This window comes from Ursus maritimus, unplaced genomic scaffold (genome assembly GCF_017311325.1).
Source record: "Ursus maritimus isolate PB19 unplaced genomic scaffold, ASM1731132v1 scaffold_6, whole genome shotgun sequence".
NCBI lineage: Eukaryota > Metazoa > Chordata > Mammalia > Carnivora > Ursidae > Ursus > Ursus maritimus.
Genome location: NW_024426774.1, coordinates 52,326,134 through 52,347,791, shown reverse-complemented (window position 1 = coordinate 52,347,791; position 21,658 = coordinate 52,326,134). Strand labels below are relative to the sequence as shown.

The following is a 21,658-nucleotide window of genomic DNA, read 5'->3' as shown; positions in this document are numbered from 1 at the left end:
TCTCCCCATCACCCATGAAATTCAAAGAATAGCTTTCACTTCATTTTTGTGTACACAAAAAGCAAAATAGAATATCTTCTGTGTTCTTTTGCTGCCACCCAGTGGCTCCGATCAGTAAACGCAATGATGACAACTAACGCGGAGACATAAAGCCCATCTTTAAGAAAACCCAAAGCATGAAAATCCAAATTATTAAAAGCGATAAATTTTGAAGAAGGTAGCTATATAATAAAGCGTTCCATTATGTTGCGTAAATATTGAGGGAAAACCTCACCTAGTCTGTAAATTCAAGCAAGAGTGGGGGTTCTTAGTGTCAGGCTGGTTGGACATCGGCCTACAGGAGGCACTCAATAACACCTGTTTATCTCAACCAACTACATCTTTATTTTTTTAAACCGATTACATTTTTAAACTGTTTCATTAAAATTCTTATAATCAAGTAATAAAATCACAATGCAAAAATTATTTGCAGCTGAATGTTGTAAATGGATAATAGGCTGAAAAGAAAATACTTCAAAAGTTAGTCAATTATTTCTTGGTCAGGGAAGGGGGAGATTCCTCTTTAATTTCTATAAAGAGTGTGTTTTACGTGGCCAGGAGGGGGGAATCAATAAATTAAATCAATTAATTTAAGGAAAGAATTATTTATCAGGAATATGCCAGGTGCATCAGTAGTGGGCTTCTTGAATAGTTTTACGATGATATGAGCTATAGGACAAATGATCAGACCTGGTCAAAAATTCAGGGTGATTAGGGCACCTGGCTGGCTCAGTCAGGACACGCACCTCTTGGGGCACCTGGGTGGCTGAGTCCTTAAGCGTCTGCCTTCAGCTCAGGTCATGATCCCAGCATTCTGGGATCTAGCCCTGCACTGGGCTCCCTGCTCAGCGGGAAGCCTGCTTCTCCCTCTCCCACTCCCCCTGCTTGTGTTCCCTCTCTCGCTGCCCCTCTCTCTGTCAAATAAATAAATAAAATCTTTGGAAAAAAAAAGAAGAAGAAGAGGACACGCAACTCTTGATCTCCAGGTCTCAAGCATAGAGCTTACGTTAAAAAATAAATCAGAATGATTTTTCCATCACTGCCACTAGCCACACAGCACACGTCAGAAAAGTGTTATAGCTCCAAATCACGCTTAAAAGTTGGTTTCCAAATTCAACAGATACCACATAAACCAAAACGGAAACCAGCTACACAGTGTTTGAAAAGTCGGAGCAACTTTGGCCAATCAGCAAACAGCATCCATGACTAAGCCAGGTCCTCTCCCCCAGGCGTCCTCTGCGTGAGGTTCCTCCGCCGGTAATAAAGCTGAAGGCGAACACAGCACTGAAGGTGCAGGCTCCCAACCGACTCATATCCTAGCCTCACTACTATAGTGGCCCCTTATCCCTAGCGGGATACATGCCAGACCGCCAATGGACGCCCAGGCCTCGGAGAGGAAGGCCGGCTACACGCACACTCTGATAAAGTTCTGTGTACAAACTAGGGTAAGAGATTCACAACACTAATAATAAAACAGAACAATTATAATATGCTGTAATAAAAGTTGCATGAATGTGGTCTCTCCCTCACAAAATATACTGCACTTACCCCTCTCCGGACGTAAGAGAATAAAATGCCTACGTGACGTGAAGAGACGTGAGGGCGACGCATTCAGACGCAGCGCCGCGCGGCGCAGGGCTACTATTAACCTTCTGACGATTGGTCCGAAGGAAATTCATGGGCTTCCCTACCGCCTTGACCCCGGGGCTGAAACTGCCAAAGCGAAACGGCAGATAAGGAGGACTACTATAACTGTGTAACCTTGGACGAGGCCTAACCTCTCTGAGCCTCAGTAACCTTGTAAACACACAAATAATAAATACCCACCCCAACTGGCTTGTATGGATCCCAAACGCAGTAACACGAGGCCTGGATCATCCGTCGCAAGGAGTTGGGTGTTAAATGCCGTAAATGTACACTTTCACACGTGGACAGTGCATGACAATATACACGCACACAGAGAACAATTACTAATCAAAAAGGAATAATTAGAGAATCCTTCTTTCATTTGTAGTCTTTTTTCAAATTGAATAACCTATGCTTTAATTACAGATACTGGTACAAAAAAATAGTAAACACTGAGCCTGAGTTCCAGTGGTGAAAATGACAATCCAATATTCAGTTTATCTTGATAAAAGCAGTAAGATTTAAAACAATTGGTAAAGATAGCATTAAAAAGAAAGACCTAATAAATTAAATTGTACTTCCCAACTCACATATTAACAAGCATTTGTTATTCACCTCTGATAAAAAATATATATTTATGGAAGAGGATTCCAGTACTTTGTCTTGATAAAATTTGAACGTATTGAAAATGTTCTCCAATGAGTCAGGAAATTTAAGGAATTTTAAGATGCATTTTAAATTAAAGCTCAGGTCTCATCCTGAATGAAATAGTCTAGTTGCTAGCTTTTCAGGATGCAGATTGTAGCTCCATTCCAGTTTTATTATTAAGAAATTTAAGATTTTCTAATTTCCTTTGATCACTTAATTTTTTAAATTTGAACCACTACAAAAATGTATGGCAGAATCTGCAAATAAAAGTTTTAAAAATAAATTACAACACCCCAATTGCTGGCAAGGATGTGGAACAATAGGAATTCTTATTCATTGCTGGTGGGAACGCAAAAAGGTACAGCTACTTTGGAAAAGTTGGCAGTTTCTCACAAAACTAAGCATAGTCTTACCATATGACCCAGCGATCGCACATACTGGTCTTTACTGAAGGAGCTGAAAACTTACATCCACATGAAAATCTGCACATGGATGTTTTGAACAGCTTTATTCATAATTGCTAAAACTTGGAATCATACATATCCTTCAGTAGGTGAATGGATAAATAACCTGTGGTACATCTAGACAATGGAATATTATTGGCACTAAAAACAAATGCGCTATCAAGCCAGGAAGACATGGAGGAAACAATGCATATTACTACGTGAAAGAAGGCAATCTGAAAAGGCTACATACTGCATGATTCCAACTATATGGCATTCTGGAAAGACAAAACTATGGAGACAGCATAAAGATCAGTGGTCACCAGGGGTCCTGGGGAGGGAGGGATGAGTAGGTGTAGCACAGAGGATTTTTAGGGCAGTGAAACTATTCTGTATGATGCTATAATGATAGATACATGTCATTACACATTTGTCCAAACCCACAGAATGTACAATACCCAGCACGAACCCTAATGTAAACTATGGACTCCGGGTGATACTGATGTGTCTATGTGGGTTCATTAGTTGTAACAAACGTACCATTCTAGTGGGGGATGTCATTAGTGTTGAAGGTTATGCATGTTGGGGGACAGAGGGTATGTAGGAACTCTCTCTACTTTCCACTGTGAACCTAAAACTGCTGTAGAAAATAAAGTTTATTAATTAATTTAAGATCAATAAGAGGAGTACAGGCAATGAGTGGATCATATACAATTATAGCTTAAGATGATTATTTCAATGTTTCTATAAATTTCAAGGCAGTACATAAGAATTAAGCTTAACAAGTCAGAGTCTAAGGTATGTATTAAGCTGTACACGGTACTTCCCTTCAGAGGATTAAAATATACATTAACCCCATTTCCAAAAGCTGCTTTTAACATTTCTTTTCAATGCTATATATTTAAATTATTTTAAGTTACCTTAAATGCCTAGATAAGTGAGAGAATGAAATTTAATTACAGGTTATTTCCAATGTTATGTATTTAGGCAATATAATGTAGCTAGGTAACTTTGAATATCAACTTGTGCTAAGGTTTTAAGTAGCATCAATAACTAAGAAAACCACTAATAGGTTAGTCTTTATTAGTGTTTCCTACAAATTTTAAAAGATAGATAAAATCTAGCAATTCCAATTCCTTAACCCCTAATCTTAATTGTTGTTACGACAAATCCTAAGATTTTACATTTTGCTACACTTCTGACATGGATAACTTCTGTTACTGAACAATCAATTTCCATATATCTAGTTAGACTACAGTGTGAAAAAAGTTCTTGAAAAAAATTATAAGGGCATTTCTCCTGAACTTTCATTTTTTTATGAAAATTAGGTACAAGAAAACCCCTCTTCTAATTCAGCATATTAAAACATGCAAAGATCACACTATCACTTACATATAACCCTACCGTTGTGGTGTCTAACTTTATCCTGAATAACATTTAGAAGTTTCAAAAGAACATGGAAGGCACATTAGAAAGAGAGCCACTTCAAAATAAAAATTCTTATTTTCTAGCTAGATCTGGAATGTAACTTGTCTAAAATGAAAATTAAAAATAAACTGGGTTCAAATGTAGGAAAATTATTAAATGCCTACAGACATTTTTATATACAGATGTTTGAGGGTTTTAAGACAATGAAATGGATGCATGCACACTTAAGCATTCTAGTATAATTTCACTAATGTATTTATTTATTGCCTAACATTTCAAAAAACAACTAGCATTCACTGGTTATCCAATTGTCATGCTGCTTCTTTGAACAAATGTTTTGTTCATTAGTACAACTTTCTCATATTTTTTTACCAAACCATGTAAAAAAAAAAAAAATCTGTGCTCCCACTTCATCTCCATAATGCCAAGTGAGAATTAACACTTTCAAATCATTTCTGTCTTTAATTCTGGTGATTACCTTCATAATGTATATCTATACTGCTAATTTTCATTGAACCTCATCTGACTCCCCACCCTAAAAATAAGAATTTAATTTATACTAGTCCCTCTTAATCCTTCCAGTTCTTCATGTAAGAATTAAAAAAGAATAATAGAGCTATTACCTTTACTACTGAAATAAACGTAAAACCGTATTCATCCATCAGTGTTGTGCAGCGTCAGGATTTCTCCACATATGAGATGTCCTCATCCCATTTCAAACTCACTTCTATTCTATATGCTTTTACTTTTACATTGTCAGGGTGGATTTTGTTTACAATCTTGTCTTCCATGTTTAATCTACTGATTAATTCTAAACAGCTGAACATCAATATGCAGCATTTAAAATATTAAAAAATATTAAACTGGGCCCAAACCATTAAGAGTAAAACCACTTCTGAGTTCTCTAATACCTAACTTTAAAGAAAGAAAACTGAATTGGCACATTGCACAGTTTAGAATTTGGGGGCGGGGGGCGGGGAATGATTTAAAAAAAAGAACTCTATCAAGCTGAATTCAATATGAGATTTCTTAAGTGGTTTGTGCTCTTGGATAAGCACAACTTGGGTAAGATGTGTTAAGTATTTATTTTCATTACTTGAACCTGACTGCTGCATTATATTAGGAAAAGACCACACAGCACATAATAATAGGCTTGGTGAAAATATTCTCTCCATGGAAACCTGACAGGGTTTTCTTTCCTTCAGAGAAATGAGTTTCTTCAAACCAAGTTTAAAAGATGGCACACTCAATCATAACTGACAATGTCTGCTAGAAAAGTCTGAACGTTTTGGCTTCAGAATGAGTATAACAGACCCTTGACATTTCCAAGTCTAAGTCCTGAGATCTTTGCTCAAATTCAAAAATATTCTGAATAAATTTATACAGGTTCCTGGTTTTCTTCAGAATTACACTTTCACCTTGTGACACAGTTTCTTACACATACTTTCACATGCAAATTATTAATCTTTTAAATTTCTCTCATAGAATAGCCATTGTATTCATTTGCTAGGGCTGCCATAACAAAGTACCTCGAACTGGGTGTTTATACAACAGAAATGTATGCTCTCTCAGCTCTGGAGGGTACAAATCCAACATCACAGTGTTGGCAAGGTTTGTTCCTTCCAAGGGCTGTGAGAATTTGTTCTGTGCCTCTCAGTTTCTGGTGGTTTGCAGGCAATCTTTGGCATTCCTAGACTTACATAATCATCAACCTGATCTCAGCCTTCATCTTCATCTAATGTTCTCCCTGTGCATGTCTATGTTCAAATTTCCCCTTTTTATAAGGACACCCATCATATTGGATTAGGGCCCACCCTAATGACTTAATATTCACTACCTACATCCACAATGACCCTATTTCTGAGTTACATTATAAGGGATTGAGAGGACTTCAACATATGCATTTTGGGGGACAATCCAACCCATAGCATTTTCACATGATAAAATTTGACATCTTCCAATCACCACACATTGTCTGGATAACTGCTGAATTTCCCATGCCTATAATAGAACCTGGCACATAGGAGAGATTCAATAAATATTTGTGGAATGAATGAGTGAATAAATGCATGAGACTGTAAGTGAGGGAAGAAACTGTGACTGCTGGGAGATTTGCTAGGCCACATCATTAGCTGAGTAATGCCATTCTGCATGGCATTTAGTGGGAATTAGGACTATGCCTTGGCGAAATTGCAGAATACCATGTACCCCATGGACCTCTAAGGTCACTCGTAAATAGTCAAAATCATTAATGTTAAAACTCAAAAATGTCAAAACCCATAAAACCCAGCAACTATTCTACATATTTTTAATGATTTCTTTCTTAAGGGAATGATAGTAGAAAAGAAAGTATCAGAAATAGGGTAGTAAATTATTTCTATTTAAATAAGTCATAGAATGCGTTATTAAGAGAGAGCAAAGGTCACTAGATGAAACAGTATCAGCCAGATACATTACAGCACCATTTATAGGTAATCCATGCTATAGCACTAAATCAGGTGATTCCTTGTTACAATAACTCTTCTGCTATTTTAATAACTAAACCTCTTTGGACAAGATCCAAGATGAATTGTACACACTACAGTAAATTGTACATAACAAGCCTCTATTCTTTTTACGCTAACATTTTCAACATAGACTCTCAATAGACAATACCCACATAACAAGGGATTGAAAGTATTCTTTTCTAGTTCTCCTAATCATCTCATTCAAAGCATATCATTTCCTGGGTACTCGGCTTTAAAAAACTGTATTACTATAAACTTTAAATTCAAGCTCTAGATAGGTCTACATTCATTTCAGCAGAAGCATCTTGAAATGTTGAATTATCATCTTCAATTTCCTTCAGTCATTTATTGTAGCTGCCAAACTGAAATGGTGCACCTAAAAGGCAACACTAAACTGAAAGCAAATAATAAAAAAGTCTCTTAAATGTTTCATTTATAAAAGCTTATTTTTCCCCCACCATCAAATTTTGTACACTATCTGAAATAAATCACTTTACAAAATTGACATCTTGCATGCAGTTATTCTGCCACAATACATTTGCTTAACTTCAAGGTTTATTGCGGGGGGGGGGGAGCTAGCATCTTTTCTCAACCTTTTATGAACAGAAGAATAATACAGAGCTAGATTGGTTTTGGTTTTTTGGCCTTTTGGGGGTGGGGGGGACAGAATTAAAATTGAACCTCAACTGCCAATAGAGATCACTATAGCTATCCCTTTTCTAGATAATTTTACTAATCCTTCCTGGCTATATTAAACATTATGCCATAAAATGAACACTTTTGAAAGGCACATCAAGTCAGAGGGTGGCTGCTCCAAAGAGTACTCTATGACACTCACTCTGATAGGAAAACACACCTTCTAACCAAAAACATTCAAAGCATTTTCTTAAAATCCTGTCAAAAGCAATATAATAGCAAATTAAAGTAGAACAAATCTACAGAATTCTATGAAGTCCTGTATACTTTTCTCCCTAACATAATTGTTAATGATAACTATAAAATGCTAATATACAATATAAACAAACTGTACTTTGTATTTCCAAAACTGAGGCGTTTTAGACCAGGACACAGGGAAAAGGAAATGTTTTTATTAGTAAAGTATTCAGATCACATTTATATAAAATAGGTTGCTACCAAGGTCATTTGGTAAAGGAGCCATTTGGGCAAGGGCAAGTTTATGAACTATGCTATGCTTTTTCTTCCCTTTATATACCAAACTTAGCTATTACATGAGGGTCAGAATCACTGTTCAAATCTTTCTCAGTTAATGTCACTTTGTAAAGCCAGAATTTCTGATAATTTGCTGCATAAAATTATAGTTTCGCTATATCATAAACTGAATGATTCCTACAGCATCTCTTTCTCCAATGACCTACTTAAGAAATAAGTATCTATATTCAATACATTGTCCATTTTTGAAGCATTTCCTACATTTCTTGTCAATTTTAAAACCCTTATTTAGAAATAATACCAATCCATTTCTAATAGCTAAGTAGAACAATTTTTTAATCTGTAAGGTATCTTAAAAACCAATCAACTTGACATAGCCTCCTAATTCCAGGAATGTAAACCATAATTCAACCTTCGATTTTCCTCTTAACATATTCTACTTTACTAAAATGAATTCCCATCCTGCAACTATGAACAAGAAAATTGTACTTAAAATAATATTAAAAGACAAAAATCTCATTATTTAGTATCAGATTAATAGTCTATAATTCTAATCTTAAAAATATCTATAGCTATAACCTCTCCAACTTGTTAATTCCCAAAGAGATTAATAAAAGATGTGATTAACATCTAAACTTAGAGCAGACTGTCATTTGGAAAAAACTATGTTAACAATAACTATACCATAGTCAAATAGATAACCCATCACCCTTCATGGTTCTGACTAAGGTTAATAAGCACAATTTGTCATAAATTTTCTAGTAACTCTGAAAACTGAACTGAACAAAAAGACTACTTTTTTCATAATACTTTATAAAAACAGAATAAAGGCTGGAGCTGTCTTCCTTGGAACCTGCATAGTATTTGGCAATGTAAATGTCATTAAATATTTGTGAAATGAATAAACAACAACAGAAATGAACACCCACTGCACTACTACTATGAAATACTACCAAGTATTTCAAATTCTACATTAAAAAAGGAATACACTCAACTGTTTTTTATTTCTACTAATAAAACACTGAAAGAATTATTCACTAAGCAGCTCCAATTTAACAGAATTTAGAGTTGGACTTTCACAAACCAATAACTTGGCTAATGATTTTCTGCAACTGTATGACATTGTTAATTTTTTCTTTATGAAATTAGAAAATACACAGAAATGCAAGTTAAAGTTTCTTTGTAGTAAATAACACATGTACACTACACTTGCTCATAATAACACTTACTTCTCTCATGAAGAAGTTACTTTTTAAAAAAGCTAGAAATTTGAGAGCATGAGGGTGAAAAAAGGAATGAAGTAACTATAAATGTTCTTCCACTTCAAAAATTGTCTGACATCTGAGCCAGAAGACCCTCTGTATCAATCAGTGACTTCCTCTTCATGTGTCATAGAAAGAGTTCAACATGCTTTACAAAATCCATTACATTTTAAGACCATTTCCAATATCTTCTACCATAAATCAAGAAATCCATTTGTTCAAGGTTACTTATGGAGAATTAATCACACAGAAAATTTTAACAACTTCTTTTTCAAAAATTAAAGTACTTTACTATACTTGGCATTCCTATATATAATGATGTAGATTCAAAGACTGAAAGCATTAAGAACATGTAATTAAAATTCAAGGACTCAGACATTAAAAAAATTTTTTTAATACATAGAATTCTCTGTAACAAATATTCTGGAAAAATAAATCAGAATATAAACACAATATTATCTCCTGTGGACTTGTCCTCTCCTTAAGTGTGGCATTATATAAACATAGAACGTTGATTCAAAATACCTGTATGTACTTGATATCACCTCAAAAACATGTAATCAAAAAATCTGAAAAAAGGGAGACCAAGAGATCTATGGGCACAATGCATAAGCAACAAAAACTCATGAATTTCTCTATTCCTAATGATTTCTAAAATGTATCTTCCTAATTTCAAGGGCAAATTTACACAAAAGAGAAAAATAAACAGTCAGCTATACAACCTTTACAGTCCTTTATTGATAGGGTATCGCCATCATGCCAAAATTCAGCCATCAATATACAGCCTCATTTTCCATCTAAAGCTAATGAGAATATATTTTACCTCAAATGGGACATAGAGGCAAATTGCCAAGAATTAAAATATAACCTTAAAGTTTTAATTTCACACTTCAAATATCAAAAAAGCAATAATTCCCAAAATCATGAAAACATGATAAAGTAGCTACATAGAAAAAAAATGGACATTTAAGTCATTTCATTTATATAGTGAAAACAGATGTATTTATAACTTTAGCCTTCAGATAGCATACTTCATAAAGTCATTATTCATTTAAAACAGACAAATGTTTACAAAGAACATTTAACTTAAATTTCCTCGTTGCTTATAAAATGGTACTTGAAAGGTTGACCTATATAAGGAAATAAGAGTCTTGTCAAGAGAGATGATAAACTATAAATATAAAATATATCACAATATTAAAAACCTCATCACGCTCTATAGGAAAATCAATAAAGATAACTTAATCTTTCTAGGGAAAAGAATATTTAGCATTACAAATTTAAAATGTAAATTTTATATATGAATTCAATAGTGAATACATTTAAACCTTGCATTGTCATACAACCATCTATTTTGTGGAAAACAATAAAGATGATGTACTCTTTCCATATGTGTACATCAAAACCAAAGGGTTAATTTTTACTTTTTCCTTTATTGGCAACTTTGGATGCATTTTTAGGTTTTGGTTCCCAAAGGGCATTTTTCACAAATCTTGAAGCTGCACCTCTATCCAGCTTGCCAGCCTTTTTCTTGTCTGTTATTTCTTTGACTCTGTTCATGTACACTCTGATTCTTTCCTTAAAGATAGGAAAAAAAAAAAAAAAAGGCCATAGATTTACTCAGCTGTTCACCACCACTAAGTTTTATTATACTATACCTCAGTTAAATTCAACAGATATGTATTCATTGCCTATTGAGTGGTGCTAGTAAGTGCAAGTGAATAGGATAAACATGCTCCATGCTCTCCTGGAGTTCATACTCTGGGGGGAATAGACATTAAAAAGTCATTTCAGAAGTATTTGGAGTGTTTCAAAAGTGGAGGAACTAGACTAAGACATCACTACAGAGATAAACACTCAATTGTTTACATGTGGTTATACATTTCTTAATTTTACATTAACCTAAATTCACACAATAACTCTTATGTATCTGAAGTATATAATCTAAAATAGAGCTCTCATATACTCGTATGCAACATACAAATTAAACTCTCTTGAAACTTTTCTAAACAGGAAATGGAAGAAGTAGTACTTAACTATTTTTTTATTTTACCTTCTAGTGTCAAAATTAAAATAAGCAAAATGAAAATACAAGATTTTTTGTTCAATTTCATAGTTTTGATTGATAAGCACATGATACTTTCTAATGAAATATACAGTTCTAATCAGACTTTACAAGGTGAGGAACACAATAGGTTGCCATACCACTTCAAATCTTCTGAGACCATTAATCAGAATAAAGGGCTATTCTATACTTTCACTAGAGAAATAAAGGGGATGAGAGCCATAAAATAGCATAGTAAATGATTGATCACTGATAAAAAGAAAGTTTCATTAAAATAATCAAAATAGTTATAGAAATATACTCAGAAAAATGTAGACCCCAAGAATTTTTTAATTGTGAAAGGCTGACAACTCTCTCAAAATCCTCTCATGGCTCTCTACTTCCCTTAGAGTAAAAGCCCAAATCCTCCCAACACACACCCACCCCAGCCTTGCTTGGAATGATCTTCCTCAAATATCCACACAGCCATTCCCTTTCTCCCTTCCAGTTCGCTCAAATGTTAACCTTGTTAATAGGCCCTACCTTTAGAATTTAAAATGGCAATCCTACTCAAGTACTTCAATTTCCCTCATCCTACACTACTTTTTTCCCCCATAACTTCCTAACATACTATATATCTATATATTTATTATTTGTTTATGTTAATTGCTTGTCTCCCTCCACTAGAGTCTGGCATCTGCCACAAAGGTAGTAGTATTTATCAGCTTTATTCACAGAGGAATCATCTCACTTGGATATAATGCCTGGCTTCCAGTAGGCACTCAATTATTTGTTGAATAAATAAACTGACTATTTTCAAAGCCTTTCCCCATTCATGATACATATGACAAATAGGTTTCCTCTCACACACTAACTCTGTGATCAATTAGTGATGTCTGTCACAAGGTCAGAAAAGGGGAATGGGTTTATGTATGCTTTTTATGTGCCAACCATCGTCTAGAATATGAATGTACTCCTCCATAAAGTGGGTTCTGACAGAGAAAAAAGACAGATGATGATTTTATCCGTTTCCAATGACAGAATTAAGACACTACAAATAACTTTGTGTTAAAGGAAAAATGAGAAACCTTATAAATGTAAAGTCCATATAGAAAGTTGAAAACAGATGATACAGGGCACACTTCTTAAGATTTTAAAGTCAGTATCACTGGTCAAATCAAGATCTGTGCCTCATATTGTTTTACATTTTTGCTTTAAGTATTTTCCACAATTTCTGTACTTAAAAATAAATTTGTTTTTCCCCGAAGAACTTTAAAAGACATTGCCTTAGTCCATATATTTATAAAATGAAGACAAGATATCTGGGTTTACTCATTTTTTTATAAATAAATGACCAAGTTTTCTACTAAGTTGTAAATAACACACATATCAACCACCATAAGACTTGAGAATAATAATACAGTGTCAAGTGTATTTCACATATTTACCTTATATTTTATAAACACAAAAAATAAATTTATTAATATTCTTATTCATAAACCCAAGTCAAGAAGGTAACCATAAGTTAGATTTCTAATTTTTTCTTTCATATTAAATGATTTAATTTTTGAAGTCAGCAAAAACTCCAAGATACTAGACCTTATATACTGTACTTATACATCTAAATGGAATACAAAGACAAACCCAGAAGATTTATTACAGGTTGTAAATATGTCACTAATGCAGAATTACTGGACAGTACACATACAACTGGTGCCAAAAAAGCTTTTAGCTTTGTTGCTGAACTGGATTCTTTACTGCTGAGAAAATGAATTAATGGAAGAATTGAAAAGGTGGAGGAGAAACTTTCCCGTCTTTGCTAGTAAATCAACTAGAATATACTTTTAAGAATTGTGTAAGAGTTTAAAAGAGAAAAAAAAAAGGCAGTTGTAGAGATGAACAGGATTTCAAGAATTTATAGAAAAAATAATATGGAAGATATAAATAATTACTTGAATTGTAACATTTTCCCATCCAGAGATTTATGTAATATATGGAACACCATTTCTCTGACAAAGGTAAGGAAAAGACATGATGAAATCTGGCTCACTTTCATAATTTGAACTCTAAATAATTTTGTTCTCCCTCACTAGTATGATAAAGGTCCTGTAACTCTGACTTCAGGAATACCACAACAGATAGTCAAACAAAAAGAAAGTCACTGCAATCTTACCAATTCCTGCTTTACTGGATGTTCCTTAGGATTAACTCCCTGAGTTGCCAAATAAACTACAAGACAAAGATTTCATGGAATAAAATGGCATATATATTAATTAAGAGCATTAATTAAAGAAACTCTAGTTACAAAAAAGAAATGTCACAAAAAATGATTAACTAAATCTTAAATTATTCAACCTCTATGTAATATTAAATTTTTATGTGCCTCATGGATATCTGGTAACCTGATATAAAGAAATATATATCTATTAAAATTGCCATAAAGTATAACTGTATATAAAGTGTTAGCGTTTAAAAAATAAATCACCTTTGACACAATAAATAATTTGCTAATTAACTCCAAACTAATATACATACCCCAAAACATTGAATTTAATGTGTAAGCAGAAACTAAATCCACTTTGGCTTGTTCAAGGGGGTCCAACTATTAACAAAAAAAAAAAAGAGAGAGAGAGAAAAGAAAAAAGAAATACATACAAATTTTGAGCACCATCACATTATTTTAAACTTTCACCAAATATAATGTATTAAAGAGATGTTTCTTTCATTTCCTATAATCCAATAACCAAATTATCTTGAAATAATTTGCAAAAAGAAAAACTTCTGTTAACCAGTCATTTTTGTCCATAAATTTTCACTTCATGGTATCATCTTTAGTTAAACAAGGAATGTGTATAATCTAAGAAAAATTCTTTTCCATTATTTTAATTTTAGGAGTTACGATCTGGATTTTGTACGTCAAAAGTAATTTATCAATATAAACATTGTACATGATGCATTTATGTATAAGAGGCAGGCTAAAATGCTTAGGCAATACCAAAGACAGAAGAAACATAATGAGATTTGTTTTAGACTGTCAAAGTCAATTTACTCTTTTTGTCGTATAGGGTTTCCAGAAACCCTGATAACATCATTGTAATATTTAAAAGGTCAAAGATAGAGTCTGTCAAAAAGAACGTTGTGAGTGCTCCTTTTTTCTCAAAACCAAGTCAAAATAAATATATAGTTAGGAAGTATTTCCTAAGGTTGGAATTCTGTTTTGTTTTTACCCCCTAAAAATACCCAAACACTTATAAAATTGAAATTAAGGGGAAAAGGAGCACATGTCATTAGTCTATATCCACTTCTATATGTTTTCATAACATAGCACTCTGTTTTAAGAATTACATTTTTAGAAATTACATTTTTAAAATACCTTCTGCAACAACTCATTTCTAGAAACAGACATCATGGTCTTCAGCATCTCATCCACAGCACCAATGGAATTCTCAAATGTTGATAAATACTCATGAATTTCTACTGGATAATCTTCATTAATTTCTTCACCTGCCATTATGACCAACTGGAAAAAAATTAAATTCTTAGAATTCATGGGAGACAGAGATTGCTCTTCAGTATACAAAAACAAAATCAATAGGTTATATCATGTATTTAAAAAGTACTAAGAGTTAAAACCTGAAGACAACTAAACAAATCTTCTTAAAATATAATTCTAGAGCAACTACATTCAATCTTCCTCTCCTCAAATAGTTTGAGGTGGTAGGAGGAGAAGAGAACCCACCCAAGTCCACTAATGCTATACCTATCAGAGCCTCAATGCCTTTCAAGAACAAAAGACCAAACATGGATTATCAATAATCAAAATCCCACGTTTTAAAAACTTCAAAAAAAAAAAAAAACCCGTTGAAGTTAAAGACCAAGTGAAGCTATGAAAGTATGATGAGTATAGCCTATCCCTTATGCTTGCTGAAAAAATAATAAGCTCTTTCTTTGAAAAACTTATATATTTTAGCCCTTCTAAATTTCAGTGTTGATCTAGCAGCATGGTACATTAAACTAAAAAATTAGAAAATCTAGGTCTGAAATAGCTTATGACTACTTATTACTAAAATAATTTTTAAGCCTGTATTTACATTTATATATATTCTTTAACCCTCTTTAAAATATAAATAACAAATTCAAAGAGTCCATAAATCACATATAGTCTACCAGCAGAAAAGAGGAAACTTGGGAGAAATAAATGATATGATTTTCATTTAGGCTAGAGTATATCTTGACAGCCCATTCTTTTAAAATTCACATTTATATCATAATACATATCTATGTGAGAAAAACCAAAATCCACACTAACATATTTAATATGATATCTAAGACCAAATTTTCAGAAGCAATTCTAAGCCATATGTAGCATCCATAGGTTTAAAAAATATATATTAGCTGAAAATACCTCTTTTATCACAAAGCTAAGTAGAACAACCAAGAATGTGTAAAATAGCAACGCACAGTAGAATTGAAGTTAAGAGACTTGGGCTTTCTGTCTTGCTTGATCACTGACTTTGTCACCAATGATAAATCACTGAAAGTCTCTGGGTCTCAAATATTTCATCCATAAAATAAGGAAGTTGGTCTAATGATCTGTAAAGTCCCTTATAATTCTAAATGTTATGACTATGTCCCTTAACTTTAAAAAGTACTATTGGAATATTTAGTGACAGTGTATCAACATTTTTATTCAACAAGTACATTCTCCTGAGACATCTGGTTTCATTTAAAAAAAAAAAAAAAGTGAAGTCCATCTGACTATCACTACTAGAGTCTACTATATAGAGTTACTATCTAACTACTGTGCAACCAGCAATTGAACAAAGGACTCTGATAAAAGAAAACCACACAAGAAGGAATTGTGACTTCCTATTTCAAAAAGCTAACTAGGGGCGCCTGGGTGGCGCAGTGGTTGGGCATCTGCCTTCGGCTCAGGGTGTGATCCTGGCGGTCTGGGATCGAGCCCCACATCAGGCTCCTCCGCTATGAGCCTGCTTCTTCCTCTCCCACTCCCCCTGCTTCTGTTCCCTCTCTTGCTGGCTGTCTCTATCTCTTCAAATAAATAAAAAATAAAATCTTTAAAAAAAAAAAACTAACTAAAAATATGTATTTGCCTCCCATCCCTCCCAAAATCTTTCCAAAATGGCATAAGAAATCCAAAAATAAGTCCATAGTAATGTTGGAAACCCAAAACAGCATGTATCCATCAGCAGACCTCAACAGCACAAATTTTTGGAAGCTAAAGAGCAAATGGGATCAGGGTGATAGGAAAGAGAGCCAAGGAGCCTGCAATCCCCCACAAACAAAAGAGAAGGTGAATGCCTGAAGAACTCCAAGATGAAGGGCACTAAGAACTGGGCCATGAGGGCTGAAAACAGCTAAACCAAAATCTCTAGATCCTGGAAGGCTCTAGCAGCTGCTGCCCAGATAATGGTATAAGTACAAGGGATACACTGCAATACAGAGAAAACAGTGTTTCTTCTCCTTATGCAGAATTTTAGGCCAATAAATTTGAAAATCTGGATGAAAAGAATGAGGTGCTCAGGGTGGGGGAATCAATTTTCAAAATTAACTTCAAAAGAAGTATGTAAACCAATTAGATTAACCACAGAAAAAAAAATTTTAAGCTCAAAGATCTACCCTCCAAAAAGGCTCCGAGTCTAGAAGATACAGGTAATTTCTTTCAAACCATTAAGAAACAGTTAATTCTTATAGTATTTAACTGTTTAAGAACACAGAAAAAGATGAAAAACTGAGATACCTATTTCATAACACACAAAAATAAACTCCAGAGGAATTAAAAAGGTAAATGTATAAACATATTAAAAGATTATTAAAATATTTATATAATCCAAATGAAACCCAAATGCTACAAAAGGAAATGAGTGACAGACTTAACTACATAAAAACTGAAAAAAAAAAAAAAAATCTACATGGTAAAAGTATACCATAAGCAAAGTTAAAAGGCAAGAAACAGCCTGGGAGAAAACATTTGCCAAAATATAATAAAGAATTAGTTAGATTATATAGAGAATTCCTACAAATTAAAATAATACAGACATCTCCCATCAGAATGGCAATAATATTAAAGATGAGCAAAGTTCAGTGTTGGCCAGGGTATACAATGAAGGGGGAATATAAATTGGTATAGATTTTTTTAAATGTAGATACCCTTTGACTCAAGAAGTCTTAAGAATCTAGCTTATAGAAATCCTTGTATACATACATGCAAATTTATTAAAATGGACACCTTGAATGCTTCTCTCAATCTTTCCCACGTTCTCTTGCATCAGTTTTTCCCCCTGCTCTATCATTAACCATAAGCTTACCACATTTTATTTCTCCATCTTTGGCAACAAAAGAAACATCTTGACTTCCTATCCCGTCCAGCTAAAACCCCATTTTCCAGCCCTTGAAAGAAGTGCCTATACTAACAGTCCCAATTCCTCTCCTTCCAGTCTTTCCTAAATCGGCTACAGTCAGGTCCCCTCCTTCTCACTCAAAATTGCTCTTGTCAAGGTCACTCACACAGTCACACTGTTAAATCCTATGGTCAATTCTCAGTTCTCATCACTTGACATGGTTCACTCCCTTCCTTTAGTTTCTAGGGCATCACATTTTCTTGGTTTCCCTACCTCACGGCTGCTTTCTTTTTTTTTTTTTTTTAAGATTTTATTTATTTATTCGACAGAGATAGAGACAGCCAGCGAGAGAGGGAACACAGCAGGGGGAGTGGGAGAGGAAGAAGCAGGCTCACAGCGGAGGAGCCTGATGTGGGGCTCGATCCCATAACGCCGGGATCACGCCCTGAGCCGAAGGCAGACGCTTAACAGCTATGCCACCCAGGCGCCCCTCTCAGCTGCTTTCTTGGTCTCCTTTGCTGCATCCTTTTCATATCCTCAGCCTCTTATCCTTGATATGCTCACAGGCTGTCCTTGATCCTTTTTTCCCCTCTAATTTACTCCCTAGGTGAGCTCAGGACTTCAAATTGCATTAATATACTGATTACTCCCAAGTCTTTATCTCCAACTCTGACCTCCCCACTGAACTCCAAATCACGTTCCCAACCGCTTACTCAATACCTCTGGTTGGATGTTAATAGATTCTAAAATGCAATGTGCCCAAACCAAAATCTTGCCTGCTATAATCTTTCCAACTCCACCTTTCCAAATGTTCAGACCTAAAATTATAGAATGGTGCTTGACTCCTCTCTCTCACCCCATCTTTTAAGACATACTTTGAATCCAACCATGTCCCAGACCACCGCTATTGCTACCACCCTGGTCCAAGCCAGTATAAGCCATCACCGCATCTTGCCCCGATTGTTACACTAGCCTCCTAAATGGCTCCTTGTTTCCATTCTGACAGTTTATTATCAAGAAAGCAGAGTGATCATTCCAAGTCTAAGTCAGATTATACCATAACCCTCCTTGGAAATTTCCAAAGGCTTACCACACTTCATTCAATAAAAGACAAAATCCTTACAATGGTTTAAAAAGCCCTGACTTGGGCGCCTGGGTGGCTCAGTCGGTTAAGTGTCTGTCTTCAGCTCAGGTCCTGATCCCAGGGTCCTGGGATTGAGCCCCGCATTGAGCTCCCTACTCAGAGGGAAGTCTGCTTCTGTCTCTGTGTGTGCCTTCTCATCTCTCTCTCACTCTCCCTGTAAAATTAATAAATAAAAAATAAAAAGATTTTTAAAAAGCCCTGACTCCCTCTGCTACCTCCTCTGTGCCCTCATCTCCTCCCACTCCATCTCTTCTTGCTCATTCCACTCCAGCCATAATGGCCTCACTGCTCTTCCCTTTCACATTGGGCATGCTCCTACCGCAGGACCTTTATACTTCTTCCCTTCCTAGAATGATTCTCCAGCACCAAGTGCTTCAGAGTTCATTACTTCACCTTCACCAGATCTCTACTCAAACATCACCTATAGGTAATCTTTTCCTGACCACCCTTCGTTAAAATGCACCTTCCTAACTTCCAGGGCTCTATCTCCTTCTCTACCTCAGTGTTTAGTAGCGTGACATATTTATTTTATTCATTTACTGTCTGGCCACCTCCAAAAGAATGTAACCACATGAGAGCAGAAATTTTTATGTTTTGTTCAGTAGCACGCCTGACAGTCGATAAACATTTGCTGAATGAAAAACCTCTAACATAATATTGGAAAGACTAATCTAAATATTCATCAATAGGGAAACAGTTAAATGAATTATAGCACATATCTCCAAGAGTATTAAAAACAAATAAGTAAATGTTTATGTAGTAATATACAATGAGAAGTGGTGAAAAAATTCATAGGACATTTTATATAAAACAATATGTATCTAACATATGCCATTTGTTTTTAAAGGCCTATATATATGAAGATATGTAGAAAAAGGTATAGAAAGAGATATACAAAAGAGAGACATTCTCTCTGGGAAGGAGCAGGGATTAGCGCAGAGGATCAAAGCAGACTCATTTTTTTTAACTCTTCATTCTTCATGATTCTTTTTTTTAAGAGAGCCAGCATGCGTGCGCTAGCAGGGGATGGGGGAAGAAAGAGTAAGAGAATCTTAAGCAGCCTCCATGCCCAGGACCGAGCCAAAGTGGGGCTCGATCTCACAACCCTGAGATCATGACCGGAGCAGAAATCAAGAGTCAAAGGCTTAACTGACTGAGTCGCCCAGGCACCCCTAAATTTTGTTATTTCAAAAAGCATGTACTAAAATTGTAATAAAGAACAAAGAACATGAAATTCAAATAAAGGCATATTTTAACAATGTATTTTGGCTTTTAACAAATACTGCAAATATAAAAGACACGATAAGGCCTTTATTTTTTTCATCCAATTTTTCTACTTGAGAATATTTTTCCTCCCCAGAATCATGACGGGGATTTTTCCTGCAAATTATTCCTGGTCCCTAAGCCCCAATAAACAAGTAGTTATTTATTGTTAAAATGGGTTAGGGTGAACACTGAAAGCAAAGCAGTAAGAATAATTACCATCATTAAATATGAACTGAACCACTTGCCTTTTTCCTAACAAAAAAAAATAAAGGCAAGACAGACTACAAAATAATGGTTCTTCTATTACCAATAATTTCCTCCAATTCATATGATTTCTTCTAACATTTTATATAGACAGTTCCTAAATATTTGTTCCTTCTACAGGAAAAGCTACAAGGAGAGAACTACAGAAACTTCCCTCTGTTCCCTTTGCTACTCAGATCCCAGGACAAAGCCATGAAATGTATGGTATTAGCAGCAATAGCAAACAGTTGAAAATCATTGCCTATGAGCCAGGCACTATTCTAAGTACTCTATACACACTAACTCATTTATCTGAGGGTCAATAACTTGTACAACCAAAGTCGTACATGGTAAAATGTCCAAAGAAGGGAAAGAAGAAAAGAACTCAACCTCCTCTGCTCCTTACCCTCTCTCAAGGTCTATAGGTATTTCTCGCCCTTCAACCTGCTCCTTCTAAAGTACCAGCGGTGGAGATGGGAGAGGGCAGGAGAGAATGTGCCTCCTTCCATCCCTAAGTTCTGGCTAAGACTAAAGCGCAGGGGCGCCTGGGTGGCACAGCGGTTAAGCGTCTGCCTTTGGCTCAGGGCGTGATCCAGGCGTTATGGGATCGAGCCCCACATCAGGCTCCTCCGCTATGAGCCTGCTTCTTCCTCTCCCACTCCCCCTGCTTGTGTTCCCTCTCTCGCTGGCTGTCTCTATCTCTGTCAAATAAATAAATAAAATCTTAAAAAAAAAAAAAAAAGACTAAAGCGCAGATGGAGGGAACCTTTCCTAGTAATCCCCATAGGATGTTATTGCCACTCCCTCCCTCCTCTCACTGGTAAGGAAAACCATAATACAGGCAGAAAAAGAGGAGTGCACAGCATCACACACAGAAGAGAAGCCATCATCCCCCTACCTCCTGCCGTCAATTCTCTTACTTCAGGAAGGTCAATCCAATCAGGAACCTGGGAGTGACCCCTTACCCCTTCCTCAGAGACCAAATCCAATCAGTCCCATCAATGTGGTCTCAATGTCCTTACACCACAAGCTTTCCTCCACTCTCACTGACTAGATCATTTCAAGAGCCTCTGAGTAGTCTCCCAACTGTCAATTTTTTTCCACTCTCAATTTTAGAAAGTTACATGATTTTTCTTTTTTCTGACTTTATTTTTTTAATATCTTTTTATTATATTATGTTAGTCATCATACAGTACATCCCTGGTTTTTGATGTAAAGTTCCATGATTCATTAGTTGCGCAAGACATGATTTTTCTATAAAGATACTCTAGTCATGGTACACCTCTGCTTAAAATCCTGCAAGAGCTCCCCAACCCCTCAGTATGAATACCAGGCCTATTATGACATGGCCCTTGCTTGTCTAACCTCATCTTTCATTGCTCCCCTCTTCCAATCCTATGGCTATAGCCACGATGGCAGTTTTCCAGATATGCCACACTCATTCACCCTAACCTATGGCTCTCTGTATATTAACCA

General features: G+C 35.2%; 1 protein-coding gene across 2 annotated transcripts in view; it reads right to left on the bottom strand.

Moving 5' to 3' along the window:
* Positions 1 to 9,841: 9,841 nt before the first annotated feature.
* The window catches only part of C1D (C1D nuclear receptor corepressor), a 19,811-nt gene continuing 7,994 nt past the window's right edge, over positions 9,842 to 21,658 (bottom strand). Inside the window, exons 1-5 of one of the 2 annotated variants that reach the window (XM_008699935.2) lie at positions 18,653 to 18,756; positions 14,541 to 14,687; positions 13,703 to 13,769; positions 13,341 to 13,396; positions 9,842 to 10,701 (exon numbers count right to left, since the gene is read on the bottom strand). In XM_008699935.2, the coding sequence (XP_008698157.1) occupies positions 10,537 to 10,701; positions 13,341 to 13,396; positions 13,703 to 13,769; positions 14,541 to 14,678 (426 nt within the window). In that variant the 5' untranslated portion in view covers positions 14,679 to 14,687; positions 18,653 to 18,756 and the 3' untranslated portion in view covers positions 9,842 to 10,536. Of the gene's footprint in view, positions 10,702 to 13,340; positions 13,397 to 13,702; positions 13,770 to 14,540; positions 14,688 to 18,652; positions 18,757 to 21,658 lie in introns of those variants that run through there. The other variant, XM_008699934.2, reaches the window with a different exon arrangement.